General features: G+C 41.5%; 1 protein-coding gene and 1 long non-coding RNA gene across 2 annotated transcripts; both read left to right on the forward strand.

Moving 5' to 3' along the window:
* The first annotated feature begins 11,533 nt into the window (after nt 1–11,533).
* Nucleotides 11,534–13,183, forward strand: LOC108056646 (probable metabolite transport protein CsbC). The gene is made up of 2 exons (XM_017140516.3): nt 11,534–11,836; nt 12,062–13,183. The coding sequence occupies exons 1-2, from the start codon at nt 11,534–11,536 to the stop codon at nt 13,181–13,183; spliced, it is 1,425 nt and encodes a 474-aa protein (XP_016996005.3).
* A 386-nt stretch (nt 13,184–13,569) lies between these two features.
* LOC138913198 (uncharacterized) lies at nt 13,570–14,180 on the forward strand. The gene is made up of 3 exons (XR_011418853.1): nt 13,570–13,685; nt 13,799–13,938; nt 14,001–14,180. It is a non-coding gene; the product is annotated as an uncharacterized lncRNA (long non-coding RNA).
* Nucleotides 14,181–14,969: the final 789 nt, after the last annotated feature.

Genomic DNA, 14,969 nt, shown 5'->3' on the forward strand with positions numbered 1-14,969 from the left:
CACACACACATAGGGAAAATAAGAGAGAGCCAAGACCAGGACGAAGGATATGGTCGCTCTCCATCTGCAGTTGACGTTGTTGGCGCTTCAGAAATTTCTAAAATATTTTCCACATCACGGAATATGGCACGCGGAAAAGTGCAGCAAACAATATTTATTATGGAAAATAGGAGAGAAGGCGAAAAATGTGCGGAGCCACCCCCGCCGCCCGTTTCGCTTTGATTAATGCCTTTCAGGCGGCCAACATGGCGTATGCGTAATGTGGCAATGAGATACAAATCGAAGGCAGGCAGCATTAATGGCCAACTATTAAACTAATCGCTTTTGTTGCTCAGCGACGGGCAATTATCCCCTCCTCACTCCCTGATATCCTAGATCCAGAAAATCAAGCTATAAAACAAAACAAAGGAATAAAGAAGCATAAAAACTCCAGCCAAATGTCGATTCTTACAGGAAAGTAAGTCCGGGGCTAAAGCAATTTTACACCTGTCAGCAAATAAAACGTTGATACACAAATAGAAAAATCCGTCTAAGTAGCAAAATTATTGTTGAAGGCACAAAGCGCCGGGGAAAAAAAAGGACAGCCGAAAAGAGGACTCAACGAAATCGCTTCCATCGTTTTTGCTTTCGTTGTTTAAGACAAATACCGCGCGGCAACAAAAGGCCAACTCATTGTTGTTGCTGTTGAATCACCTTGCTGCCACGCCCCCCGACCCCCACTTCCGCCCACTTCTAACGCTCGCTTTTTTTCCCGCTCCTTTGTGCTAAATAAACATTTATAAAAACAGCCAAAAGTTTTTATTCGCTGATGCTGCGTCTGTAGCCACTTTTTGGACCTTTTCATTCCGCTTGCCCCTCGATTCCCTGCACAGAATTTCATTTTGAATTTCCACCGAACATTTCACGGGACTTTGACGCATGGCAAAGTTTATTTCTAAATATATTTATACAGTAGCCGAGAGAAGGCATATTTGATAAGTGGGTGAGTTGGTCGTGGATAAATATCAGCTGACAAACTGTACGTGATTATGGTTATCTGCCTGGTGATTCACCTTAGGAGTTTCGAGCTTAGAAGAGATTAGCTTTTGGGGGTTTTCCCCGTAAGTTTATAGAATATTAAATAGAAATATAGTTAAATAAAATATATAAAATATAATAATAAATATAACATTCTTTATATAAGAAATTTAAAAATCTTTAAATTAATGTTTAAGTGTTTGTATGTTAAAAATTAGTTTGTAAATGTAATTATTTACCTCGAGAGATTTAAATATTTGCATTTAGTAATTACTTACAGGGCATTTCGGGACCTCCTTGAACCCAGAGCAAACATCTAATTCCGGTTGGCTCCGTGTCCTATTTGAAAATTGTTGCAGGCGCTGAAGTTGTACGAATGCGTGGGCTGCCAATTTGATGGGCCCGTAAAGGAATGGAATGGAACATCAGAGCAGAACAGAACAGAACATAACTTGTGCTGCATATAAAGCCATAAACTGCCGCAAGTCAAACATCTTGGCGAGAGATCTGTGTCGTCCTGGAAATGATAAGACTGTGCAAGCAATAGCTATGCACCACATCGCACCACTCCACTCTGCACCACAAACTATGGCCATACAAGTCGCCGTGGAATAGTTATGGCCAGAGCCAAGTGATGGATGGCAGCTGCATTGTTTGCTTTAAGACTTGCCCGATGACTTGGCTCCGATAATGGCTTATGAATGCCAGGCAATTGCGTCATGTAAACGAGCTTAGTGGGCGTGGTGGCCAGACGCGTGACGCCCACTGTCCACCACCCACAGCCCTTCGGCCTTTACATGTGCCGCCTTCGTCGGGGGCAGGGCCACGCCCACTATATGTTGCTGCAATGTTGTCGACTGCAGCAGGCTGCAAGGCGTTGAACAACATGACGCGCTGCGATAGCGATTGCGAGCTACTTGTTTCTGCCCCTGTGCCGCCGCATGCCACAGAAACACTGAGCGAAATTAGTGAGTAAATTATTTAATTAGTTATTTAAAAAATATTTAAATGAATACATTGAAGTTGGCTTACATTTTTGAATGGCCTTACATAGTAATAGATAGAGTAATTGATAGCAAAACCCCTCGACTAGAGCGTTCTTTTTTTCACTTCAAATCAAAAGCTACTTAAGTACACAGACAATATAAAGAGATAATAAAGGGGCAGTACTAAATTCGATTATAAATAACAGTAACTGATACTTTGTAGATTGCAGTGTAGCTGGTAGTCGACCGCCTTTGATAAGGATGGGCCAACGGCATCAGGCAACTCGACGGGCTATCAATGTTGTTGCTTGTGGCCCTGCAAGTGTGTGTCACTGTGTGTGTACTTTGCCAAGTTGATGTCTAATTTAACGCTATCGTAAAGTTGCCAGCGTTTGCTTTCTATTATCCATCCCGCTCACTCAGTCACCTACTCACTCACTCTTTATACCCTTTACATGTTGATATAAGGGTTGTATTATTTGGAATGTTTTTAAAATTTCTACCAATAAATAGTTATAAAATTATAATTATTCAAATAATTTTTAAAATGTGAATATTATTAGACCCCAAAGTATGCTACACTTTTCCATAAATGAATGTGAGTACCAGGTATTTCCCAGTCGAGTCATTTCCACCAGACTGTCCTTCTTGTTCAATGCTGTCAATGTGTCAGGCAGCCCAAAATCGAGACTCGTTCGGGAAATGGTGAAAAACACATGTAACTGCAAATCGTTATCGTCATCGTCATCGCCGGTATTGTTGCTGCCACTGGTTTTTCCCCCTGCACACAGACACACACAGAGGCCCTCGAACACACACAAATTTAGCGGCAGACAGACATTGTTTCGGTAGTTAGCACATGTGTGTGAGTCCTTGTTGCAGGACGTGTAACGAGGAAGTGTAAGTAAAATGTACATAATAGTTGGCATGACTGTTCTGTTTGCTGCATGCCACCGACATAAGATGCAATGATCATTTGTTTGTGCAAGCCTGAAATGAAACCCATCACTTGTTGTTTGCTGTATCGGAGCGTCTGGAGCTTCGATGCCAACCTTTGGTTTCATTATAAAGAGCACACAATGGAGCAGGAATACTAATGTCATTTATTTTATTGCCATGAAGATATTTACGCCTGAAATATCTAGAACCACATTGCTCACATGTTTATTTGTAGGGAGAGGCAATATTAAAATTTCATAAAAATCTATCTAGTTCCAATAAGTAATAAATCATGTTATCATCACACTGATCTGTGAATCTCCTCCCGTAACAAGTTATTTAGGAACTTTATCAATGGCACTCCATTTATCAAGTCTTTTAACACGTTTTTCTAAATCACAAAACTCCCATTACCTATGACCGTTGTGATAAAAGCCCCCTGACAATCCGCTTATATAAACTGCATCAATTGACCCAAGTTCCAGTCCAAAGTTGCCAAGTCAATCCATCACTACCCAACATTCCCTTTCCTTCTATCGCACAAAAGTCTCAAAAATGTTTCCCATGCCCCGAGCAACATTTGTCATCTGCTCAATAATTGTCAACAGACAAAACAAATTTACATGTGCAAATGTGTGTGCGAACTTTGCCCATGCTGGGACTAATGTCTTGCCAAGTGCCCGAGAATGTTTTTCCATTTATAAGGAAACAGACTCAATTTAATTTCCCGTAGAGCTGACAGGAGAAAGGAGAGCTGCAGCCATTTGAACTATATAAATAAACGTAGGCTTAGCACGGGCAAACTGTTAATCCGACGGACAAACTGACCCGAGGACGAGACCCATTTACAGGACCCCAAATATTCTTTGACCCTTTTTTTCGGGTTGAGCTGGCCGAATCTGCATATTCCCGTGTTAATCCTACTTGGGAATGTGAAAAATAAATTATTTACTTTGCAGGAAAAATTACCCAAACAGCAGCGGATGAAAGATGAAAGAAGGCGGCATAGTTTCGAGCCCATTCTGAAGTTGTCCTGGAGGCTTTAAGCGGAAACTTGAAAGGACTGTGGGTGCGTAGCTCGTCCAGATCCCGCTGACGTGGCCAAAATGAATTGCACTTGATTGTGGCAGCACAGGTGGAACTGCCAGTGCAAAGTGCATCGTTAGCCAGAATTTACGTGGCCCGTTAACACCCGACTGCCAGAAACAAGCCACCTAAGCTTAACCCTTGCCCCGCCACCTGTTCCTCGCAGAATTTATGCTTGTGAATTATGAATGGCAAACGGCGTCTTGGCCCTTTTTTTGTGGGGAATTTATTTGATAGTCAGCTGCAGAAAATGCTCTCGCTCGCCTCTGTTTTTCTTTTATTATTATAAATTCATATGCGTTGTCGATTAATTTTCATTTTCCCCCCATTTCTCAGGCGCCCGCTCCGGTGCCCCATTACTTATGCTGTTTTTAATTTTCTGGGTTCAATGCACGTGCCACAGCCCCAAAAAGAGTCTTTGGCATAAATACACAAACTACAATGGGAACAGTAATCTACGAGGGTCCCGAAAGCCGCCCATTCTAAATATTTTTCGGGGGACCGAAACCCTTTCTGCCAGATGACGGCGAAAGTCGAAAGGGTTGGGATTATTTACCCCTTGTCTTATTGGTTCCACTTGGAAAAGGAGTTGAGTTAATGGAATTTTTGAAACGAAAATATGATTTTTAGTTTTATGGGGAGTATTTGATTAAAGAGTAATAAATTGAAGACATTTGGGTTTCCAATATTATTATAAGTAATGAGATAGAGAACTTTTATTGAGATATTTCCCAGTGCATTAAAAATTCCTTTATGCTTAATATTCCCCCAGTTCATCGAAAATATTCCTGGAAATTAGATCGTTTCCCGAATAGCTGACTTAATGCAGCTCGAGCACGTGCACTCAACTGCATTAATCAGTCAACTGTTATCGGCGAACTACAATTCCCGACGCGCTATCGACGACACCCTTGAGTGATTCCCATTTTCGGATAATTCAATTCTCGACGGCAATCCATTTGGGCAGCATTGTAAATGATTATACTCCAGTTATTCCCACTCTTTGGCGCCCCGAGGGCAAACATTCTTCTCGCATTCAAAGCAATTTTCCATTTGGCTTTCTGCTTTCATTTGAGCAATCAAATAAAAATCCCAATGTAAGCCTTTTTTGGCAGACAATCGCAGCCGAGGCGCCTAAATTGGCAAATCCCAGCTGAAATACAACAACAGCATTCTGTGCCTCTGTTTTTTCTTCAATTTTTCTACATTTTTTTTCATTTTGGGTTTGTAAATATTTTTCCATTGCTTAGGCGAATTGGCCTCTGTTTTTTGGCAAGCGCCTTTTAATATTGTCTTCCGCAGAATTCGTGCCCCATGAGTTATGCGATTGCTCTTCATTAGATTTATCCGACTGAATATGGGCTGTTGGATATTATCTCAGCCAGCTGGGTGTATGCATTATCATATTGAGTTCCTTTTACGGCGCGACAGCAAATAAACACGCAACCAGCACCCGGGGACCTCTTCACCGGTGGCTCTTCAAATGAAAAGTCATAAAAAGGCACAAAGGATAATGCGTTTTTAATGGCAATGAGTTTGGCTTTTGTGCCCGACGCGTTTTTTCGGCTTTTGACGGGAATAAAATACAAACAGAACAAGGAAACGCCGAATAAAAATCCCTAACGAAATGAAACAGAAAATTTGTTTTGGAAATGCACAAAAGTCTTCGTTCCTTTTTTAGTTTTTTTTTTTCGTACCCAAAAAGTTTACGAGCTTATTTAATTAATTTTTCTTCAGAAAAAAAGCGTGTGTAGGTGGGCATTTTTGCATCTGGCAGGAAGTCGGGCGCATCCTTTTCCAGGAACCCATGCCACTCTTCATGTGTTGATTAAGCGCATTCACTTGACTTTATTAACAGGGAAGGAAGCCTGGAAATGGCTGCGGCCGACGTCTGGCAGGATATGGCAGGATACGCTACGGGAACAGGACTCAAAACCGCTAAGCGGTGTACAGACCCAGTTTCTGTGCTACTCAACCATCAGGGATCCAGAAAGTCTGCACTCAAAAATATTTTAAAACTCGGCTTCGAGATCCCTAAAATTTTGATTTGATTTAAATGGATGTCCAGTTTTTTGAAAAAGGGTTTTATTGAAAAATATATGTTTTCTTTTTAAACAAATCTTAATCAATAAAAGGTAAACTGCAATATTTTTCTAAAATATTTTCTTTTAGTGAAGCATGAGGTTCCTTTAATTGTTATATAATTATTCAAATTTTCGCTGAAAAGTTGCCGTGTTTCGTCTGATGATGGACAGCGAGTGATTGGCGCTGCTCGTGGGGGCAATGAGTAGGTACGTTGGCATCCCGGGCACGTGACTACTCATAAGCCATTAGCCACCGGCACAGATGACCTGAGACGGGCTGCCATTCCTCCTGGCATTTAGTGTCCCGTGTCCTGGGCGTCCTTTCTCGTCCTCAGCCCACCAATGTCCTGGCCAGTTTGGATTGTCGCTGGTAATTGTTGACTAATTGAGCCAGGCAACGGAATCGAAGGCCCAGCGTCGTGTCAGTGATTTAGAGCCCGCTTAGCAGTTCGGACATGTGTCGACTCTGTGGCTGCTAATGAGCTGCAAATCGTGAGCCTTGCGTACGTGCACGAGTCCTTTTTGGACGCACATCCGCACTCGGGCTGAAGGATGCGTAGGCGAGTCTTAAATGTCAGGAGCAGCGACTGATTAACCCATTCATTTAGTCACTGAACTTCTGGAGTACATTCGAAGTTTAAAGAAGATGTCTTGAGATCGACATAACACTAAACCAAAGTAAATAATTAAAATTAAAATTAATATTACCTAAATAAAATTAGAATATTCTAATTGATATTTTTAAATTTATATATTTCTAGGTACATTTTAAATGTGAATTTTTTCAAGTATTTATATATTTACTAAACACCTTTTTCACAAGAAAGTAACACATTTTTAAATAAACGTGTAAACTATTCCCCCATGAAGCAACGATCTAAATCGCAAACATAACCTAAGCTATTTTGATATTTATGAAGCAATTTAGTTCTAGCATTTATAATCACACATGTGTGTAAAAATACTTTTATATAAACGATTCCGTGAAAATAAGACCCTTTTGTCTCACCCCATTTGACTAATTAAAACTTTAATTCAATAATTTAGCCACTTATAGGGCATTTAAGCCATCGTCCCTTCAACTCCGACTGCCAACTATTAAGGACATTTTTATTGCCTTCCCAGGAAAAAGCATGGAAAAAACCCAATTAAACCGAACCCGTATTTAAGTGTGCCAATGGCAATTTAGTCGGGTTCTAATTTCAGTTTTAGTTGCCGTCCCGACGTCAAACAACAAAAAAGCCCGCAACTGTTGACCGACGACTGTTTGGTGGCTTTTCGCCGCTTTCACTTTTCACCGCTCGCATTTCCACTTTCCACTTTTCCACTTTTGATTCGGAAGGGCAGTCGGGATCGGGATTGTTGTTATGCAAATGGAACGCACTGAAAGAAAATCAATTAACTAAAGCAAACACGGGGGCGTGGTTAAAAACAATGAATCCCCTTCCTCTGCCTTTGAAATGTCCTGTCAAACGCTCATTTCGGACGGGGGCTTGAAAATTAATTAAACCTCATTTGATGCAATCTTTCGGCGGGCCTAATTCGGGCCCAGATCCATGTGGATATCCATGGCCAAAATGCGAATTCGAAGCAGCAGCGGAGGCAGCAGCAATTAGGCCCAAAGTCCACAGACGCATGGAATTCCTGGCCAAGGATATTCGGGGCATGGCGATGTTATGTTATGTGTGCGGTTATGTGTATGGCATGACTGTCATTTGCTTTATGCACACGCCGAGGAAATATTCATGATTGCAGTTAACAAGGACAATTATGATTGATTTATGGCCGCCGCCTGATCTGTGTGTGGGTCGGCTTTATGGCAGGTGTGATAAAAGTTATTATCCCACGAGCCACACACTGTGTCTCAGGCACAAAGTTTCGGTTTGAGTGGCTCGTTAAAAGTGTAAAGCATCCCGGCAACTAAGATACGGCGCTAAATTAACATTGTAAGTGTCTTGTATTCCAGCGAAAACATAACATTTAATTAGATTAGCCATATGAGCGCGAAAAAGGCGAACAAACTCATTTACATTTTGTATCTCGGGCGTTAAGTTTATCAACCTTTATGGCCCGAACTTTTGTTATTGCCTATGCAAATGAGTAGCTGGCTTTAATTATGGCAAAATCCCTGGAGAGTAGGTTTAAATAAATCAAGTTCAAGCCGAAAAGATCATTGACCCTTAACCGGGCTATATATGTCCCCAAAATAAATATTCATTTATTGGCTGCAATCGAAGGCTGTGAATAATTAAAATCCAAATTGTTTTCAATTATTTTGCGAAAAGTTTTACGTTCCATACGGTTGTGCAATGCAGCATAATTAAATGCTCCTGGCAGGGGACTAATAAAATAACCGATTGCCATCAGGACAGGTGCAACAAAAATAGCAAAAAGAACAAAAAAATAAATTGCCAAAAACTGTTTGCCTCCCTGTGCACACATAATGCAATTTTAATGGCAAACAATGTTTTAACTCGTATTTGTATTCAGGTATACAGAAAACTGTTTGTTTCTATATAAACTTGGGGCAGGACTCATAATTTGCGGCAGGCGAATCCTTTTCGGGCCCGGCAGCCATGTCGTTGGCCGCAATCGATGTCGTTTATCTTCTGATTTGTTGCCAAACGAAGCAAAACAAATCACTTGCTTGAACGGAGCGATCCAACAACTAAATTTCAGAGGTCCTGCCGGAAGGAGCTGCAGCTTTTCAAGGGATTTTTCCGCTACTCCTGCTCGCTTTTCCCTTTTTCTCAGCTGCTGTTGCGAATGAATTGTAGCCATTTTTCAGGCATCTTTGGCAGACTCGTGACGTCCAACGTTTCGCAGGAGAGGACAAAAGCGGAAAAAAGCTGGGAATTTGTGACGCCTCCGCCTCGTGTTAACAATGGAAGTATGCCACGCCCCTCTTCACCCCACTGACAAAAGGTACAAATGTCGCTGAAATTTATTAGCTTGCATTAACCGACACAAGGACTCGCCGGAATACACACCATATATTAATAAAGGAGCGCGTGTGAGTGCCACAGCAATTGTTTTGTCTTTCTGGCTCCGGCTAAAGTGCACATTTGTTGTCTTCTTTATTCCGGCCCAGAAGTTAATCAGGATTTGTGACTCATCCTCGCACGCACTGATAAATTAATTTGGGCCCCGGCTTCCTTGACATTTTATTGAAATTTGCATAAACATAATTTCCGAGGGGCCGTCCGTAAATCCTGGCGCCAAGCAAAACACTACAGAAGACTCGGCAGAAAGTTGGGTAAACATGCAGTAAGAAAAACTCTATTATTTCACTACATTAACTTGGGATTTATTGTTTATGGCAGGCGAGGAGGTTGAGGGTGAGCAATTCAATGGACACGAACATCGATGGGCTCAAAGTCAAAGTTTCTGCGGGATATATTTACTGAAAAGTTGCTGGAAACTTGAGGCGGCCCTTGAGCAAGCAGGTGAGGCCTTGTCCTTGGCTGCACTTTTTCTCGTCCTCAACTTTTCCCCTAATTGAATGGGCTTTGTCTTGTGTGTGTGTATCCTCTGCAGTGGCCGCATCATAAGGCTGTCATAATATGCATTTTAAATTACGTATGCACACGCGGCGTATGCGCAATATGACGAGCAGCAGCCGCCGCAAATTTCCTTGCTCTCCCTCCTTTCATTTTGTGTAGAGAAATTCCAGCACGATGCGAATCCACTTGGCCTTTGTTTCTAGCCAAGTTTATGTTATACAATTTTCGTTTCCATTTCCGCTCTTGGCATTCACTCCTCTTTCGCTCGTAAATCTTCGAAGAGGCGGCGGGTAAAAATGGAAAATTGCCCATTTTGTGTGCTGGGTCATAAAATGGCAACAGATCAATATAACATTTATTTATATTTTCGACCGAATGGCCATAAAAGTGTTGCGCCATTCAAATGATCGGCGGATTGGGGTGCTCTAATTAATATGTGGGTGAAAAAATCTAGTCAATGGGAGCACTTGAAAGGCTGCCCCGGGGATTTATGGCCTGCTGCAGGCCGGAAGTGTCACTTGGCAACTCCGGCAAAACTCACAGGACCAGGACTCCCCATTCCTCTTATCCCAGTCTGCGAGCCTGTATTTATGTAGCGATAAAATTAAATTTATTTTAACGCCAGCCAAAGGTGTGCGCACATAGTCAAACACTATCGCCAACTTGGTAGCAAGTTCGGTTTGAAAACTATCCCTACTTGGCCAGGAAATCGCTGGAATCGCAGAGGCACAGGGCCGGGAAAAGCACCTGCGATAAAAGTTTCTGCGCCATTTTCCACTTTCTTTATGTAGATGTGTGTGTGAGAGTTTGTGTTTGTGTCTGGGTATTTGTTGCCGGCTTTTTTGGGCATACGCACGAGTCCGGTGCTCCGGCAGTCGCTAACTGTAATGCAGCCCATAAACCAGGCGGCAAATGCAATGATATTGCCAATGGTCGTGGCCGTGGTCGTGTTTAATCTGCCAGCCGGAGTTAATATGCCTGCCGCAATGCAGTGGCAGACGGACAGAAAAGAGGGTAAAGGTTTTCCTCCAATTTTCTTGCCAGTCGGCAGAAATTTTCGCTTAGCCACAAACTGTTCCCGAAATTTGATGCAAATGTCGGCATGAGATGTGATCTGAAATGAGGAAGTTTAATAAAGAAACTGGAGATGTGATGCAGTCAGCTTTAAATATTATTTAAAACTTAAAAGTATTTAAAACCAAAGTGTTAAAATAACAATATAAAAAAATAATTTAACCAACAAACATAAAGCATAAAAAAAAGTGAAAAAATACCGAAATCAATTAACAATTAACTTTTTGCTTATGATACAAATTTCATTTTAATAATAATCAAAATAAGGTTTTCAAGACGAGCTAAAGTAAATTACATTTAAACAAATAATTATTAAAAGCTTTTTAAGCCATTTAATTTAGTCCTTGTAAAAATTGATTAAATACCACTCGGTAAAAACAAATAATTTCGCTAGTGAGTCATACACACAGCACTTTCATAACAAAATGTACAGTAAACAACGCTTTCATTCATTCGCATAACATCTAATTAAATCCAGGCGTTTGCTATTATTGAACAAGGTGCCATACCCATATCACATTCAACTTCATCCACGTGTGTAAACTAAACCCCAATTATTTGCTACTATAACCAAACTTTGATTAGCTATCGCCAACACCCCCCGTAAATGATTTATGCCACCCGAAATTGTGTTAATTAAAACTCTTCACTTGGCTGTGGGGAGTGAGCATATTGATTTTCGCTGTTTCGATTGATGGCTGCTACTGGCGATGATTTTATGGTCTCGGCCATATAGCCACACTTATGGTTATGGATATGCAGTGCGATAAGCTGATAAACGATCCACTCACGGTCCCTTATAAATAGGAGTGGCTAGTGCGGCCGCCTCGTAAACGGATCGCAGATGTCGATGGCCAAGAAGTCTGAGCCGCCGCCCCAGGACTCGCTTGCCACGGCCCCAAAGGCCACCTTTCTTCGTTTGGGCCACAAGAACCACTCGCAGTGGAATGCCCTCGGTTCGGCCTCCTTTATCCTGATCTCCGGCGGCATGAGTTTGGCCTGGGGTGCCGGATTCGCCGTCCATTCCGCCCACAGGGAGCAACTCCTGCTCACCGTGCACATGCAAGTCGCCTGGTATGCCACTGCCATCTTGGGAGCTCTTTTTGGGGCATTCTACACCCACCGACTGCCACAGCAACCCATCTATGTGAGTAGGTTGAAAAAGAAATTTTTACTTCTATGCAACAAAACAAGATCTATGATCCTAAGTTCCACGAAAATAATAAATATTTAAATTGTAGAGCTTGTAAAATATTTGGGAATTTTCCATAAATAAATATTTTTTACATTTTTACAATAATTGAAATAAAATGTTTTAGATATTATCGCATTTTTTACAAAGGTCATAAGATGTATCTTCCCCTTTTTGCAGATTTTTGGCTCCTGTTTAGTAATAGCCTCCGGAATATTATTCCTAGCTTGGCCGCAGAGTCCTGGCGCCATTATAGCCGCCCGATATCTGGACGGATTGGCCAATGGTCTGGTGTTTGTGCCCGCCCTGAGTACCGTGGGTGAGATTGCGGTGACCGAGATCCGAGGACTTCTGGCAGCCACTGTGGAGCAGCTGAGCTCGAACACTGGTATCCTGATGCAGCTAATCTACACGGCTGTGTGGCAGGTGGACTGGAACGTGGTCATTGTGGCGGACCAGGTGCACGGAGTGCTCTCTATAATCTACGGGGTGATAGCCCTGGCCCTGTCCCTCACCCTTTGTGTGGAGTCACCGGTGCACCTGCTGATGCGATCCAACGAGCAGAGGGCAGTGGTTGCCCTGAGGCACCTGCAACGACCCTACATGGTGACCAGTGAAACGCTGCTGAGACTCGATGAACATAAGCTGTATGTGGCCGCCAATCGGGAGATGTGTTCGAGGTTGAGCCTTCAGAAGGGGTTTCCATCGCTCGTTAAGCTGCTGGCCCTCCGACTGCTGGGCATCATGTGCCTGAACTTCATCATCTGCAGTGCTCTCTACGAGACGGCCAGCCAGCTGGTGAGCAGCTTTCACGCCTGGCCCTACGTGGTCTTCGGAGTTCTGCGCTGGAGCGGCTGCTTCTTTGTGGTGCTCCTGATGGACACCACGGGCCGCAAGAAACCCACCCTCTTCGGCATCTTCTCCACCGGAGCCTTTGCCATCGCCTTTGCCAATCTGTTTGGCAGAACTCCCCACATGATCACCGCCCTGGTGATGCTCTTCAGTTTGCAGTTCTTCGCGGGACTGGGACAATGCGCCTCGGCGGTCTACCTCACGGAAGCCTTTCCTCTGGGACTGAAACCACACTTGGTCGCCGTGGTTTACTTAGTGGAACTTATCACACGACTGCTCCTCTGCAGCTTTACACCATCGATCGCCGGGATTACCGCCTACTTTCATGTCCTGGGCACTCTGTCGATGGTGTTCTTCCTCCTGGGAATCTTCTGTCTTCCAGAAACTAAGCTGGTCACCTTGGCAGAGGCACAGATTAAGTTTTCCAAGTGGTTCAACAAGGACTTTTAAGTAAATGGGAACAGGGGTGATAAATTTTTATTATGTACACGATAAGAATGTTTATTTAGTCAGTACTTCACTGGGTTTATCTGGAGATAATATTGCTTTCTTTACAACATTTAAAATAAAGGGGAGTCCCGTAAAATGTAAAAACAATTTGTAAAAAAGTAATAGCAAAATAAATAAATGGTTGAAATAGTAATATTATTTTATGATACGAAAATAAAATTATTAAAGGGTTAAAAATGCCTTTTAGACTTGTTTTTAAAATTCTAATCAAACTGCCCTAAGTCCGATAATTAAAAATAAACAATCCATGAACTAATCTAAAGCTTGCCAAAGAGAATAGGTGCAGTAACTATTTGCACAACCGTTAAGTTAGTTTCTTTTGCACTGACGACGAAGAAGGTTGCAAGCAATATGAGTCGATTAAACCACAACAAGCCAAAATGGGATGATAGCCACAGTTCCGGGAAGGGAAACAAATTAAAGCCAAACGCATGGGATTCAGGTGGGTGAATGTCGGAACAGTAATGCAAAGTAATCTTATCTGGCCTGATCGAAACGGGGGAATTCCTGGAATTCATCTATTTCGTTGACGGTTTGGGAAAATCTTCTAATCAGCAAAATCGATTTTACCAGCTACAGGTGGCCTAGGAAACATAACCACAAAGTACAATTATGTGGCTCTGTTCCTTGTTGGAATTATCGGAGCTGCGTTTGACTTCTTCATCAGAAACAAGAAAGCCAGGAAGCAAATCTTGGTATGAAATATATAAACTTAAATAATTTTATTTAATTAAAATTTAAAATTCTTTCCTGGTAGCAATTTTGTTCCCTTTTGGTTGCGATTGGAAATCTGGTAATGGCTTGCTTTAAAACCACTGGTGGACGAAACAGAAAATATATTCCAAAAGCAAAAAAACAATAAGTGAAAAACTTAAAACCTTGTTATGTAGCCTGAAATCAAAATAAATATACTAAAAGAAATGGTAAAACAAACAGATTTTAACAATGTTTTAAATTTATTTTTAAAAGTTGTGGCGGATTCAGGATTTGTTTGGGTAAATCATTTTTATTTACCATATATATTCCTGTTTAATGTAAATATTTGGAATTAAATAAATAATTTAAATTATTTTGTAAGTAGCTATCGATTTTACAGCTTTTCCTAATCGAACAATTAATAAATAAATTATTTGGCAATTATTTTCAGTAGCGTAAGGCGGTGCTTGAGTCATTAGTGTTTCCATCGACGTAAAAATGATTGATGATTATTAATTTATTGTAGCTACCTTTTTCTTCTAATTAATATGAATGACAAAACCTATTTATGGAAGCATTCAAATAGTTATTTTAGTAATTCTGAGAATTAAATGGAACCAGTAGAGATTTATTATCAGCGATGAAATTATTCAATTTTGTTTAATAGGTTATGATGCCCTGCTTTGAAAACATATTTAAGTTATAAAATTAAATTGTTAACAGCATGCCTAAAAATCGAAGAAATACAAATTCTAATCTTAGGAATGCCAATGACCACCAATTCCTGGAATCGTTATATGGCTCTTTCTTAAAATGCATGATTCAGATTTTATTGCGGACTTTGGCGCCGATGATCAGTCATAGCAACCGAAAGAAGTCGGGGAAAAACATTATTCCGGCACACTTATTCCATTTAATTGCGAACACCCGAACTATACACGGTCAAATCAGAATCGTTGTGATCTGAAGAGGGTTGTATATACCTCATATGCCATAAAGTATTATTCACAAATATTGATAGGAGAGTCCT

The sequence above is a fragment of the Drosophila takahashii genome, chromosome 3L (genome assembly GCF_030179915.1).
Source record: "Drosophila takahashii strain IR98-3 E-12201 chromosome 3L, DtakHiC1v2, whole genome shotgun sequence".
In the NCBI taxonomy this organism is placed as follows: Eukaryota; Metazoa; Arthropoda; class Insecta; order Diptera; family Drosophilidae; genus Drosophila; species Drosophila takahashii.

What these genes read in the sequence shown, in the direction of transcription:
- LOC108056646 (XM_017140516.3), top strand. Translation starts at nt 11,534, where the DNA reads ATGTCGATGGCCAAGAAGTCTGAGCCGCCGCCCCAGGACTCGCTTGCC. An exon ending in TGCCACAGCAACCCATCTAT is followed by an intron (nt 11,837 to 12,061) that starts GTGAGTAGGTTG and finishes CCCTTTTTGCAG; the next exon opens with ATTTTTGGCTCCTGTTTAGT.